The sequence below is a fragment of the Neodiprion pinetum genome, chromosome 3 (assembly GCF_021155775.2).
Source record: "Neodiprion pinetum isolate iyNeoPine1 chromosome 3, iyNeoPine1.2, whole genome shotgun sequence".
Lineage (NCBI taxonomy): Eukaryota > Metazoa > Arthropoda > Insecta > Hymenoptera > Diprionidae > Neodiprion > Neodiprion pinetum.
The window spans coordinates 43267583-43281441 of record NC_060234.1 but is presented as its reverse complement, the minus strand read 5'-3'; the positions used below and the strand labels follow the sequence as shown (position 1 = coordinate 43281441).

Here is a 13859-nt window from a genome sequence, read left to right as displayed (position 1 = left end):
CAAATCCTGAAAACAAAACGCCTTCGGGATCGACGATATGACTTTGAATTGAAGCCGGGTTCTATTTTACGTACCCACGAGAGAATGCACCCGGTTCGGTGCAACCGGTTAGCCGTAACGTGCGATTCTGTTGTTTGTGGTCACTCTTCAGCCGACTCAATTCGCACGAAGAATGGTAAGCTCGGGGTGCGCCTTCGCCTAAGTGGTGCGCTGGCCGGGGTGCCGGCGGGGTGCGCGATTGATTCCCGCTTTGTTAGCTGTTTTTAACATGAAATACCTACTCGCCGATCCGCCATGGCTTTTCGTTCTTTTCTCCCCTCGTTTTTTTCTCACAGCGCATCGCCTCGATGCGCACTAGAATAACGTACTGTGACGTGTACGAACTCCCGTAAGAGCCGCGGTGTTCATTTCCGTATTTTATTATTCCTGTGGGACAAAAATTTTCAGGACGGTTAGAATTATGCCCCAAATCGCTCGTTTACTAATTATTCACTTGTATATTTAGTTTACGCAGCGGGCGGGGGTCGAAATCCCGAATTTGAAAAGTTCCAGAGGCGACAAATTCCGAAATTTTTGGTGCCGAAAGTTGAAGTAAAGAAATCAAACTCCGAAAGTGCAAAAATGAGAAAATTTTAAAATCCCAAACATCGAAATTCCAAATTATCGAAGATTTTCGCTTCTGTGAGTTTCTGGCTTGGTGAAATCTCACCACTTGGATCTTTCTTTGTTTTGGATTGTCGATATTTTCACGTTCGTAATCCTGATCATTCCGATTTTCGGTTTTTCTGATTTTTTAAACCCACTCGTTGAGTAACCTACGCTGTGTGAGTATATTCTAATTTTCGGAGTTTTAGTCCATCGAAATTTTATTTTTCGTAAATTTGCCCTATCGGAAATTTACTTTTCGGAACTTAGCTCTATCGTAACTGGAATTTTTGGAATCTTACATCTCGGAATAATTCGTAATTAGGCGCTTTCGAAACTTTTCAGTTTCGGAACTTGAACCCTGCCCCACGAAGATATTGTTTCAGGGTTCCATTAATACAAACGCGTGATACAGCATAGTCTCAATTTAATTGCATCGAAAATCGCCCGTATCCAACAGACATGACTAACGGAAATACTGAAAGCACCTGACTAGTATTACCTACATTGAACGACACCTATCAAACCATCAGCGTGTCTGCTACAGATGCAGTCAGTCGATCCGACCGCCGATCATTTGTCATTATTTTTCCGGACACTTTCGGGTGCGTAATATCGTCAACACATGTCGCTTTTAAGTATCCCCAAATATCGGCATCGGCAGCACGAAGGGCTGCATCATGTATCGCCGTCCCTTAGGAACTCATTCTAAAAAAAAGGCGCCATTCTTGGTTCCGTTATTCAAAAGTTGTACACCAGAGAGACGTACGTGACTGCACTTATCTTATCCGGTGAGATTGTCGTTTCTTGAGCACACATGCAACGTAAATAAGAGTCCGGGTCGCACGGGTCGCGATCCGGTCAGGCATCAGACAGTTAACTTCGGACTGCGAACCATTGCCGATTGCATTTTGCGGCCACATTGGAAATACCTATTTTATACTCGTTCCTCGTCGATCATTCTTCACAAAAGTAATCTGCGCAGGTGTGGACCGAGATCAGTCACTATGACAAAAGCTATGGTGTGCCGCGTTACGTTTTCTTTATACTTCAGAGGCAGTGCAGGACGTTACTAATTCGAATAAGGGTTCAAATACTCGCAGCTCCCGATTACGTACAATTAGTGATTACCGGACCGATAGACATGGAAAAACGAAGGGTTAATTAAGTCGGACAACATGAGCACTGCCGATTTGTGGGTGAGAGAATTAGGAGCACGATACGGGCTTGTATTGATCATCGTGATCGTCATCGCTACGTGGGCATATTCGAGATGGTCGAAAGTTCGTAAGGTTTGGTACCGAGATCACCTCGTCGGATTCGAGACAGAATGTTCGACTTTGGCCAGATTCCACAAACGCCGACTCTTCGAGCCTCTGCATAGTCTAGTTTCGGCCGACAGTGCTCTTCGCGATTTGGGACGAATTCGGATCCTTGAGATTGGCGTGAAGACAGGTTCGAGATCCCAAATTCATTTTAAGGGCCCGGCCACGATCACGAGTGTGTTCCCTTTTCAGGTGAAAATATCCCATTCTACCCAGAAGCCTGTCACCTAATAGGGGTGGACTGGAACAGAAAATTGGCCGACTATCTCTTTCACGACGACTACGCCTGGCGCTTCCAACACGTCTTCGTCGAACGTACTCTCGTCGGCGACGGAAGTCGTCTCAGCCGCGCGATACCTTCCGAAAGTATCGACGCCGTTGTGACAACTAGAACATTGTGCTCGGTCAAATCACCTTCTGCCGTACTTCGCGAGATTCGGCGAGTTCTAGTGCCGGTAATTGGATTATATATTTCTTCTGACAAGGAAGGTATCCAAGGTCAATCTCTCCGATTTCATTTCTTTTGTAATATGTTATAGTAGACCAAATAATATATTGCGAGTGTGACGTTTACCGCCCGAGCAAAGCGAGAGTGTTGACCACACGAGTTAAATTGTCTTCCACTCCTCATTTGCACAATTTATTTTTTTGTCACAGTCCCTTTGAAAATTCGCCTTTCGCACATGCGACGCGGTTTCAAGAAATTGATGTTTTCATGCGCAGTTCACGAGCAGGCTGACATGAAATTTTGCGCCCGCTACAGCGTGCGTGAAAACGGCAATTTTGCACCCGCTTGACATGCGCGAAAAGGGTGTTTCTTTTCGACGGGATTTGAACACGAAGTACATTTATTATTTACTGGCAATATTTGATTTCCGATTCTATGAATAATTACTTTAATGTATGAGGAAATCATTGTTTTGCAGGGCGGTGCATACTTCTTTATGGAACACACGCCAGACCCTGAACGAGGCACGCTTATTTACTGGCTACAAGCATTTTGGTCTCGATCCAGAATTTGGCCCTACCTCTACAGCGGTTGTCGACCAGATTTCGACCCAATTAAAAGCATTGAATCGGCTGGCTTCAAGGAAGTTCGCTGGGGTAGGGCAACTCTACACGGCGACGTATCAAAACCCCATCATCTTGCCCTTACTCGTCATCACATGATCGGTACGGCAATTCGATGAGCGATTATTGATTGTGATTTGAAGTTGCTGATCATGTATAATTTGCACGTGTACGAATCTGATGACATTTTTTGTGCAAAACTCTACAGCATTATGTAAATAATTCTATAACTTGCCGTGGACACGATACAATTTATTTTACAGGATAAAAAAAAATTCGAGTCTTCGATAGTATATTGTTAAAACTTTAGAACTTATCGTTATGATAATTTTTAGTAAGAAAAATATATAACATATATTACAGATACCCTTAATTTATTCATAAGTTATATACCTATGTTTAATTGTATACTGATACTTTTAACAATTATACTTCTAAATATTAATAGATCTTAGGACCAGTAAACCTGATTAGCAAAGAATTTAATGTTCTTATTTACATTAAGGAAAATTAAATAGAACAAGAAACTAATTGTATTCACATAATTAAACGTCCTGCTTGTGGTTTCAAAACGTGGTGTTAAAAGTTTTTCTCTTTTATTGTTTATTTATTTGACGAATCGGCAACAGTGGCACAAATTATTGACTTATTCTTTTGAATTGATTATGCTGTTACATGCGTTGATTAGATGTGAAGTAGTTTTCGGTTTCGGAATATAACGCAGAAATAAAAGCAAAAAACTATAAATCGTTACAACTGAATCAGTCTTTGATACCAATTTTCTGCACATGTTCTCGTCAAAAAAAAATGTAGAAATTTGCGACCTCGAAGGCACCATAAATTATTTTGCATATATGTGCGCTCCTGACCATGGAAGTTCCTACGTTGACCACCAGTTAACTCTACCGTCCACCACAAATATGATGGCCACGGTGGTTCACTCTTAATCGAAATATCACAAAATTCATAGATTTAAAGTCTTTTGTAACTGTGCGTTTTATGCTATAAGTGCGTACGAATATCATGCTGTTTTTGTAAAGTCTCAACAACGAAACATTAATAACAATATCCAGTAATTATGTATAAATAGTCACAACAGTAAACTGTTTTATTTAAGCATTACTGTAACTTGTGTAGTTTCAAAATAAGTTATGAATAATCAGAATCTGATTCCCAGTATTCTTTCGTGCAGAAAATAATCTTTGAATTTTTTTGTCCAGTTACAGAGATTTTTTTCAATGACGAACGCGTGTCTTTTTCATATACAAGTCCCTGCTTTGTAGGACTCATAGAATCTTTTAATGAATTTGAATTGTAACTCTCATCGTTGTTCTCATTTTTTTTCCTCTGAGAATTCGTACCAGCGCAATTCATGAAAGGGGAAATCGTCGGATCATCATTTTTAAATGACTCGTCACTAGAAATTATCAGAAATCTTTCGCAACCATTGGAAGTTGCCAAGTTTCCATCGATCGCCTCGTCTACCTTATCCATCTCACAAAAACTTTTTCTCCTATTTTTGTAATTTGGTACCCTTCCAAGTTCCAGCTCTCCTTCAGTCCTGACGGAATCAGCACTTGTATTGTCGTCAATTTGAGAATTCGATTTTCTCTTCTTCTTCAATCGGGTGTTACCCAACTTCTTCACCACTCCAACCGCGTCCCGGTGCTCTCTTGTACATATTCTTCTCTCATCTTCGGACGATACATTTGATTTCGAGATATTCTTACGTAGTTTTGATCTATCATTCAAAGCCAAATCAATGGGTGTTATAGAGTGCTCCGAATTTTTTTCTGTGAAATTTTCTTTGGTACATGACATCAGTACAGTTGTCCTGGTGTTGTCAGTCTTGTGAGAAATTGGTAGCTTAGACTTGGGGATATTTTCATCCATCCTTTCATGTGACTCGTTATAATTGTGTATTTGATTATTAGCCGGATTACCTTTCTTCATTTCAAAATGTTTGTTCACATCCAAAGATTGGCGATCTAATTCTTGATCATCACTTCGAAAGCTATCTGCCTTATCCACACATTCATCTTGTACTGGAGATGTCGTTTGTTCAGATTTTGGAGAACTTTTCCCCTTATTTTTCTTGGAGCTTAGCTTTGTAAATGTCCTGGAACTAGCAATTTTTTTGTGTTGCAAACCTCTCCCATTCATGATATTCGTTTCATCTTCTGAACTGCTAGAGACTATTTTATAACGTGCACTATTGAGCTCTGCGCCTTGAGATTTCTTTGGAGTTTGAACTGTACGGTTTTCACCTCGATCGATAAGTTCCGTTCCTCCCGTTTCTCGGACGGATCTCGTTTTTCTGGACGATCGTGATTTCAAACGGCGCGTCAATGTTTCTAAAATATCTTCCTCGTCTGAAGATATAAGATGAAATAATGAGTCTTGTGAATTACAGTTTCTGTTGGTCGTTTTAACCGTTGCCTTTCTATCCTTTGATAATTGTATACTCGTTGCTGCTTCAGGACGGCAACTGATTCCAGTAGTAGAAGCGCAATGAATATCTTCAATTGGCTCGTGAGTTTTCAGAGGCGATAATTTTTGATCTGACAAACGAAGATTGTCGATAACTAAATCTATATTCTTCGTTAAAATATCATTATTGCTCTTCAAAGATGTCAATTTCTTATTCAACTTTGCTTTGTTCATCTCAGAGTCTCTGTGGTTCAATGATTGCGTAAATTTGAAGTTTACATTATCTTCTTGAACCGAATTGTCTTGCAGCGAATTTTTCTCATCCATGTCTTTCTCAACTGTGTGTAAATTTTCATTCTGATGTTGTTTACTGAGCCATTTCTTGTTATGTTGTTTTTCCAGTTCACCACAACAATTTTTCAGGTGCAGAAAATCATGCAGGATAATTATTGGCTTCCGTACAGTAATTTCTGAACCAAGACAAATATTGGTTGCTTTTACTTTCGTTGGCGAAGAGAAGCTTTTTCTTTTTATTTTTTGCTTGAAACTATGCAACAATGATGTGCTTGCCTCACTGGCATTATCTTCTGCAACTTGAATTTTACTCGGACTCGATGCCAAAGGAGAGTTTGTGTCAGAACATGACTTCAAATCTGTTGCATATAAATTCTTCTTTGCATCAAATATATTTTGTCTTCTACTGTCCATCATCTCGGATAACGAATCAGCTGGCGGTCTGAACACAGAGCCTTGATCATCCTCCTTATGTCTATTCTCAAATTGCTGACTTCCCGTAGGAAAGGATTGCTTCAAAAAGTGTTTTCCAGCTACGCTATTATGTGTTTCCTGAATCCTGTTCATTTCCTCATTTATAATTTCTGAAACATCTTGCAAACTTAGAGAGGAAGAAGCAGCAGCTGGGTCATCACTTTTCATAACTTTGTTCGATTTTGTATGCAAGATTGGCGATGCTTCAAGCAAAGTTTGTTTTGTGGGAGAATCAATTGTTTTTTCTTGACCAAGGTAGATCTCGTCATTCCTTTTCATAACCATACTGTCAGGCGAATCTCTATGCAGCCCTTGGGAATCCTCGGCATCCCTCGATTTAATGAGAGACGATTTTTTCTTAAGCTTATTCTTGGCAGAGCTTGTATTGATGGAGCGATTTTTAAACCTTCGGATTTTCGACCGCCTTGTCAAAGTGGACAACTGTGGTCTGAATACAGATTTTCTAGGTCGACGTGTTGAAGAACTGTCTACTAGTGCCGGATGAATACTCTTTCGGCCAGACCTGCTATCCTGACAGTGTTTGATCATCGGCGTAAGTTCATCACATACATCATGGTTGACTGAGTACAGTTTCCTCCAGTTTGATTTTCTTTTTTGACTAACTGTTACAATTACGTTTGAAGAATGGAATGATATTCCGCTATTATTTTTTTCGTCTACCTTCTCACTTTCAATGGGAAGACTATCTACGGCAGACTTCTTAGACTCCAAAGTAACTTCAGAGTCTTTGTGCTCGTTGGAATTGCACCGTTTGTCAATAGTCCCTATGCGTTCAGCCAAAGACATATCACCCATTGCACTTATTTTATCATTTTCAAAGGATTCTCTTTTGCTAATGCAATTTAGATCCAGAGGCATATTTTTCTGCAATATTGCATTATTGTCTGAGTTTGACGTCTGTTTAGGAATCCCTGTTAACCGTGTCAGCACAACCTTTGGGATTCTGTTACTAACGAATCGACCAATACGATTATTGTTTGTGTTAGTTATATTTGCGATACGAGGGTCCTTATCGAAGGGAAGATTGGCTTTCCTTGTCATGTTTGCATTTGACAATATATAAGCTGTAGTATCAACCGAGCTACCTGATGAGCATGTCCCAAACAACTGCTCCCTACTGCTTGCAAATTGCTTAGTAACGACCAACGATGTTGAAGTTGATAACTGGGATTCATCCAAGCCTGCGCCTTCACTTTCGCTTATCGAAATAGTTACATCCGAATCACTTGCTAAAGCCTCAAAAGCCTGACATGGAGGATTCCCTGTATCAACCCAGTACTGAACTTCTGCTGCAGATTTACGAACTGGAACCCGGTATTCGCACGATCCACTTGACTCAGCTTCTGCATTTAGGGTGCGGATATACAATTCCAGATCGTCAGACACCTGCAAAATTAAAGATGCTTCATGTTTTTCCTATTGTAGTCGTTTATTAGTTGCTTCAGTGATAGCGAGCTTCTTAAATTGGCACCAGATACACTAACTGTGTCCATTGCACACGTATGTAGCAACAATTAAACGACAGTAAAGATCATTATTAAATATATCACCTGTTCAAAAAATGCACTAGCTGATCGAGAACGATAATTTATGTTTGCTTAATTTTGTATGTTTGTGTGTGTGGATTTCTGTATGTGTACTCAAATTCTGTATATAGCTTCCAGGATAGTCTGAGTTGTGAAGGAGGCCAAGCAATGCTTAGGTTAGGTTACCTGAGAGAATTTTTCAAATAGCATTGCCCACTCTTCTTCACGTGCCTGAATGACTTCTGGTATTTCAAATGCATCCCGTTGTTTGTTTTGATTCCCCGTAATTCTGCAAAAAATAGCAAAGCTATTGAAATAAGAAACTTCTAACCAACGATTGCAGATTATCATAACCTGAAAGTATCGATAAACTTTGTTACCGTTCAATCCCTCGCATGTAGGACTTGGAGAGGATGCTAGTATTGCGTAAGCCGTGATCGATTTCCATCTTATATGTAACATAATAATACAGAAAATCAGCGTAGATCGCTTTAGAAAATATAAATAAACTTCCCTCACATCTTCGAATTACATACTAGACAGCAAACACTCGACTCTTCAATCGTGTTTTCAATATTTTGACGTCGTTGACATCAAGTTGACATTCGGAACAGTGATATTCTACGACACTCTTCATCTTTTTCTAAAACACGCCTAAAAAGAAATTACATTACGCAGTAACATGTTCTTTCGTCGTGAGGCATTAATCCTGTGCTAAATTAAATCTGGTGTTTGGAACGGAGCAATAATATTATTAATTTCGAACAGTGCCGAAATTTTTTTTGCAAAAAAAAAAACATTTATTTTCCGCCAGTCCTTGACAAGCCATTGTTTGCTCTCACGGCAGGCAATGAAACTAAACTTACAAAAAACCAGAAACAGCTATGGAGAGCATGGAGAGATGGTTTGACGAAAGGAACGGAACGGAATCTCCCGCGTTTTTTGTAAGATATAAACATTTATATGAATTCATTGATATTTTGTGTATTATTCGTGCGGCTGCACAATGAATATTGTAAAGTCTGTCCTGAGGCGTGAGGAAGGTTTTGGTAAGCTACAGAAACTAATGCACTATCATAATTTTGCGTACAATATTCATAATCTTTCGAAACTTGATCATAACCTTTTTTTCCGGCGACATGTATCGGGATTCAATTACGAATCAGAATTCTCAACTTTTCGAAAACTCTGACAAATACTATTCCAGCATTATGATTAGCAACTTATTGAATAAAACCAGCAATTTCAATATCTCACTACATGCAGAGTTATACAGGGTCTTTCACCTTTGTGGGTACTAATTGTGAAAAAGCCAAACTAGACCATGTCATTTTTAACAACTCGCATCCAAGAGAATGACACTTCGTATAACAGAGAATATATTTAATTAGCATAGAATATCTCAGTACTTTGCCTAACAAATTTAATGATATAATTTCAATTCTTCAGGAGCTTTGAGCGATTACGACATCGCATTACGTCGCTTAAAATGTTATCACAATGACGTATATTGTGGAATATCTCCAAGTCTTGAAACACCAGATTTTAATCCAGAACCACCAGTGTTTGCATGCAAATTCAGCACAACACGTAATAACGAGCATGTGCTTGCATTGGCTAATGAAGATGGCAAAATAGCCTTACAAAACACAACCATTACAGGAAACTTTCACGAAAGACTAGAGGGAACACAGGTAATGTCAAGTTTTGTGCTTAAATGATATGTAATTGAATATGAATTTCTGTTTCTATTTTTAAACTTATGTGTGATATCTACAGGCTCATTACAATGCAATTTTTGATGTTGCCTGGATGCCGGGTGAAATGAAGTTGGTCACAGCATCCGGAGACCACACATCGAAACTCTGGGACATATCGCAAGAAGAAATCAAGCAGATGGAGTGCTTTCAAGCCCATACAAGAAGTGTTAAAACTGCAGTTTTTCGACACCAAGACAAAGGTTTGCTAAAATCTATAGAGAATAGTGAAAATGCGTTTCAGGTCAATGGTGCAAAAAAAAAATTCTGTTTATATTTCATGTAGATTCAGTTTAAGCATATCATACTTCATCGATGAACGATATTTGTTTTCAAACCAGCGGTTTTTGCAACCGGAGCTCGAGACGGTGCCATTATGATATGGGATATCAGAGCAAACCACACGCACCATCCCAGACCAGACAACTGTATATACAACTCGCATAGCATGGTGTCTGCAGGTGGGACAAAATCGCGAAAGAGACGTAGCCAAGCTTCGCGCGCCCACAGTATTACCAGCCTCGTTTTTCAGGATGATTTCACACTGATATCTTGTGCTGCTGGTGACGGGTATGCATGACATTCATTTCCTGGATCAATTTATTCATATTATCCAAATTGCACGCAAAGTAGTCATCATTATTACAGTTTAAGTCGCTGCTGATGAATCTTTAATTTCTGACTCAAGAATATGTCCGATGCTTGACAATTGGTGGAACTGATTCATATCTAATGAGAGTTGAAATTTTTCTGATACACAGGATCATAAAGGTGTGGGATCTTCGAAAGAATTATTCGTCGCACAAAAGAGACCCAGTGGCAAAAAATATATTACAATACACTGGTGGAGGTTCAAGAAACGGTTTTACGTCGTTACTTGTTTGCCCTGCAGGCGTTGTGCTGTATGCCAGTTGCATGGATAACATTATTTATGCGTACAACATAGCCACATGTAATCCCAAGCCAGGTAATACCACATCGATACACTTCCTATTCCATGCTTTGATAACTCATAATCAGTAGAACAGATTGAGATTGCTCTGTTCTGAAACAACAGCTCACTTTTGTGCATCACAGTTGCAGAATTCTACGGACATCAAAATTCAACCTTTTATGTCAAATCCTGCTTAAGCCCAGATGGCCGTTACCTTGCCAGTGGATCTAGTGACGAATTTGCATACATTTGGAATACCAGCAAACCAGGACGCCCATTGGTTAAACTTTCAGGGCATACCGCCGAAGTGACTTGCATTGCGTGGTGCAGCATCGGCGAAGCAAAAGTATAGCTTGCGCAATTGAAAATCCTATTCTGTTGAAAAAGAAAACTTTCTAGATAGTCAATTTCTTCACTACTTACTTATACGTGTTACAGATCGTTACTTGTTCTGACGACTCCAGACATAGAATATGGCGAGTGGGTTTGGAACATAAAGGTGATAACTCAGAAGTAGAAATACAAGGAGAGGCAAACCCAGTACCAATTGAAGACGCTCTGAGCCATCTTGTAGGTGGCTTGGAAGCAACACCAACTATATCTTGCCAATGGATTCATTGTCAACAACAGACCCCTGGCTCTGATACTACCGTTGGTATACGAAAATATTTGAATAATATAATGCAACAAAAGAATTTTACCACTCCAAACAGTTACTTAGCCACAATTGCTATTCTAACTTCCTCCCTCCGTTCATCTCTGGCTTAAATTGTAACTGAGAGGCTCTATTTATTCACGAAAAATTGCATTTTTTCGGCAATTGGAAGATACCTTCACTCTTTTTAAAGGAATGATAAAATTTGCGATTGTAAGTGCTAATGTTGAAGGGGCCAGTTCAATAATTAACAGTTTTCTTCCAGGTCCTTCTTCGGGTCCTCCAAGTTCTACTGAATCAGTTGAAAGTTACAACTGCAGTGAAAAAAAGGCTCTGACGCCGTCGACCAAGAGACGATACTCACAAATGACAGCCGATGAGCTAAGATTCAAATTTGAATCAGTTTTATCGCCGGTTGAGGAAAATCTCGAAGGTGGTAGCGCGAAACGTCTGCACATAGAAAACCGAGGAGCTCGAAGACTATTCAGCTCAGCAAACGAGTGCGGACGAACACTGAGTGCAAATTATGACTCAGATGAACCTGGACCAAGTTCGTCTACGGTAAACGATCGAAGTAACAGTGAAGTTCCGTTTTCCCCGACTCTAAATCTGCCCAATTACGTCATAGACGGTACTGCGCCGCACTTGCTACAAATATCCCCACAAAAATACAAAGAAAACGTTGACTGGTTAACAAAAATACGTAAAGAAAAATTCGAACAGAAGTCGAAAGCTGGTATAGGGGAACTGACTAGTCCTAAAGCAACCGCGACGGCAGTACGACGCTCAGCAAGATCACGATCAACAGAACCACGGAAAACGATTAAGGAGCCTTCTCTCCTTAATTTCTTTAGAGTATCAGGCAAGGAGTGCGAGAAGGAACTCTGCGTTACAAGTGACAATTTAATTTCTTCACAATCTGTGCCATCCGATGACGCGAAGCAAAAAATAGAAACGGAAAATGCTTCAAGTTGAAACCAGTGACAGATCTAAGATCGTCTTCAACGAAATATGAAAACATGGACATTACAGTACAGTGAAACGCTCCAACCCAATACTCTTTTGTACAAAATTGCCAGTATTATTATGTAAAAATTTGTCGTGATACATCCTGTATCCGTTACACCTGGTCGTAATGATCTGCTTCAACTCAAGGTGAACTCCTATTTTATTTCTTACCCGTTGTTATAGCAGCTAATATTTGTTCTGTTACTAATGTCAGTATGTTTGTGTTCATTTTGTACGAATTATTTTAACCTGTAGGATATTGTGCACTACGAGAATAATTTGGAGGTACAATTCATATCGATACATAGGCGTATAATCTCATTTAAGACCATTCTACAATACCCAGGATGAAAAAAATTGTAATGAAAATGCCGGTTCAACGAAATCGTTAGTTTTGTTGTTGTAAATAGTCATACATTATTTTTTATACGAAAAACGTGTTTCAAATATAAGTAATAAATTGTTTCTTATTACCAAATGAAATTGAACTTGTATGTAGAAAATACGGTTGAAAAGCCGAAAACCGGTGAGACATTTCCCCTTATTAACATATTTCCCTTATCCTACCTACATTTTCGTTTTTTACAAAGTTTTGTACGATTTTTTTTTTTTGTCCCAGTTTATTTTTAGCAATGTTTTAGATAAAAGCTGTAATTCAATAACTAGGGGATTTCAAAGAAAATGTCAGAAGGGTAAAAAGTTGCATAGGTTCACACTGGAGTAACTCGGATTTTTCCAGTATTAAAAAAAATTTTTTTACAATTTTGGGATGGGACTCGGATGAGTGGAAGGTCAATTTTTTCGGCTGGAACTTGGAGAACCATCGTCAGTTGAGTTGTTGTGTCTCAAAAACTATCAGATTTAAGACGAAATATTAAAAAGAAAAAACTTCAGGCTTTTGAACTTGCTTTTTGACGCAAAAAAATAGTCAATCACGTCTCTGAGCTCATCTTTACGAGATTTCGTTGTAAAAAAAAATTACATTTGCGCCGACCAAGACCATATTTATCGATATATTCACTTTCTTCGCTATATTGCGACATGACATATCTTTATTTCTTTAAGCAAAAATCATAACTCGTTTTCAAATATGGATTTCTTTATATTTAGCCATTTTTACACGTGAAAACTTTTCAAAGCAGGAAAAATTCAAAAAAATTATACCACGCAGTTGCTGGAAATGTTCGTACAACAAAAAAAAATCGACAGGATCGTGTAGAGCAATTGTTTACCTTCATAAGGTCAATGCGAAGCTTAAAAGTATTTATTTTTCATCTGGAGTTTGTGTTTACATCGTATGAAAGTCACACAAAGTATTTTGGACTCATTTCAACAGTCTTATATGTGATTGATACGTGCGATTAATACGTGGTCAAAATTTTTCTGAATTTTCCTTGCTCCGAAAAGTTTGAACGTGTGAAATGGACTGAATATAAAGAACTTTGTATTAAAAAAACGAGGCATGATGTTTATTTTACGTAATCAAGGTATATCATATTTAATTATCGCGAAAAAATGAATATAATTCTCTACTGACGATGGTTCTCCAAATTTTGGCCTCAAAAATTGCCCCTCCACTCATCAAAGTCCCATTAAAATCCCCCCCAAATGCTGGCAAAGTTCAAGCTACTCGAGTGTAAACCTATGCAATTTTTTATCCTCTTGCCATTTTCTCTGAAATCCACTAATTGTTGAATTACAGCTTTTTTCTAAAACATA

General features: G+C 38.9%; 3 protein-coding genes across 5 annotated transcripts; 2 read left to right on the top strand and 1 right to left on the bottom strand.

Moving 5' to 3' along the window:
- The first annotated feature begins 1529 nt into the window (after positions 1 to 1529).
- LOC124214194 (thiol S-methyltransferase TMT1A-like) lies at positions 1530 to 3684 on the top strand. Of its 2 annotated transcripts, none has more exons than XM_046616360.2 (3): positions 1530 to 2100; positions 2163 to 2425; positions 2897 to 3684. In XM_046616360.2, the coding sequence occupies exons 1-3, from the start codon at positions 1824 to 1826 to the stop codon at positions 3158 to 3160; spliced, it is 804 nt and encodes a 267-aa protein (XP_046472316.1). In that variant the 5' UTR covers positions 1530 to 1823; the 3' UTR covers positions 3161 to 3684. The 2 variants fall into 2 exon arrangements, with proteins under 2 accessions (XP_046472316.1, XP_046472317.1); XM_046616361.2 differs by having other exon boundaries at positions 2163 to 2459.
- LOC124214192 (uro-adherence factor A) lies at positions 3241 to 8617 on the bottom strand. Of its 2 annotated transcripts, XM_046616358.2 has the most exons (4): positions 8323 to 8617; positions 8167 to 8234; positions 7973 to 8075; positions 3241 to 7646 (listed from the first exon to the last, which is right to left on the bottom strand). In XM_046616358.2, exons 2-4 carry the CDS (start codon positions 8232 to 8234, stop codon positions 4191 to 4193), a joined length of 3627 nt encoding a protein of 1208 aa, XP_046472314.1. In that variant the 5' UTR covers positions 8323 to 8617; the 3' UTR covers positions 3241 to 4190. The 2 variants fall into 2 exon arrangements, with proteins under 2 accessions (XP_046472314.1, XP_046472313.1); XM_046616357.2 differs by having other exon boundaries at positions 8167 to 8617.
- l(2)dtl (lethal-(2)-denticleless) lies at positions 8214 to 12589 on the top strand. Its single transcript, XM_046616359.2, has 8 exons — positions 8214 to 8835; positions 9236 to 9480; positions 9566 to 9746; positions 9885 to 10113; positions 10305 to 10510; positions 10621 to 10823; positions 10916 to 11132; positions 11398 to 12589. The coding sequence occupies exons 1-8, from the start codon at positions 8793 to 8795 to the stop codon at positions 12105 to 12107; spliced, it is 2034 nt and encodes a 677-aa protein (XP_046472315.1). The 5' UTR covers positions 8214 to 8792; the 3' UTR covers positions 12108 to 12589.
- The last annotated feature ends 1270 nt before the right edge of the window (positions 12590 to 13859 follow it).

Excerpts from the sequence above, each read along its gene's own strand:
- LOC124214194 (XM_046616360.2), top strand. The coding sequence starts at position 1,824 with ATGAGCACTGCCGATTTGTGGGTGAGAGAATTAGGAGCACGATACGGG. Across the intron at positions 2,101-2,162 it reads TGAGATTGGCGTGAAGACAG|GTGAAAATATCCCATTCTAC; the intron begins GTTCGAGATCCC and ends TTCCCTTTTCAG. Across the intron at positions 2,426-2,896 it reads TTCGGCGAGTTCTAGTGCCG|GGCGGTGCATACTTCTTTAT; the intron begins GTAATTGGATTA and ends ATTGTTTTGCAG.
- LOC124214192 (XM_046616357.2), bottom strand. The coding sequence starts at position 8,234 with ATGGAAATCGATCACGGCTTACGCAATACTAGCATCCTCTCCAAGTCC. Across the intron at positions 8,076-8,166 it reads TACATGCGAGGGATTGAACG|AATTACGGGGAATCAAAACA; the intron begins GTAACAAAGTTT and ends TATTTTTTGCAG. Across the intron at positions 7,647-7,972 it reads TATTTGAAAAATTCTCTCAG|GTGTCTGACGATCTGGAATT; the intron begins GTAACCTAACCT and ends TTAATTTTGCAG.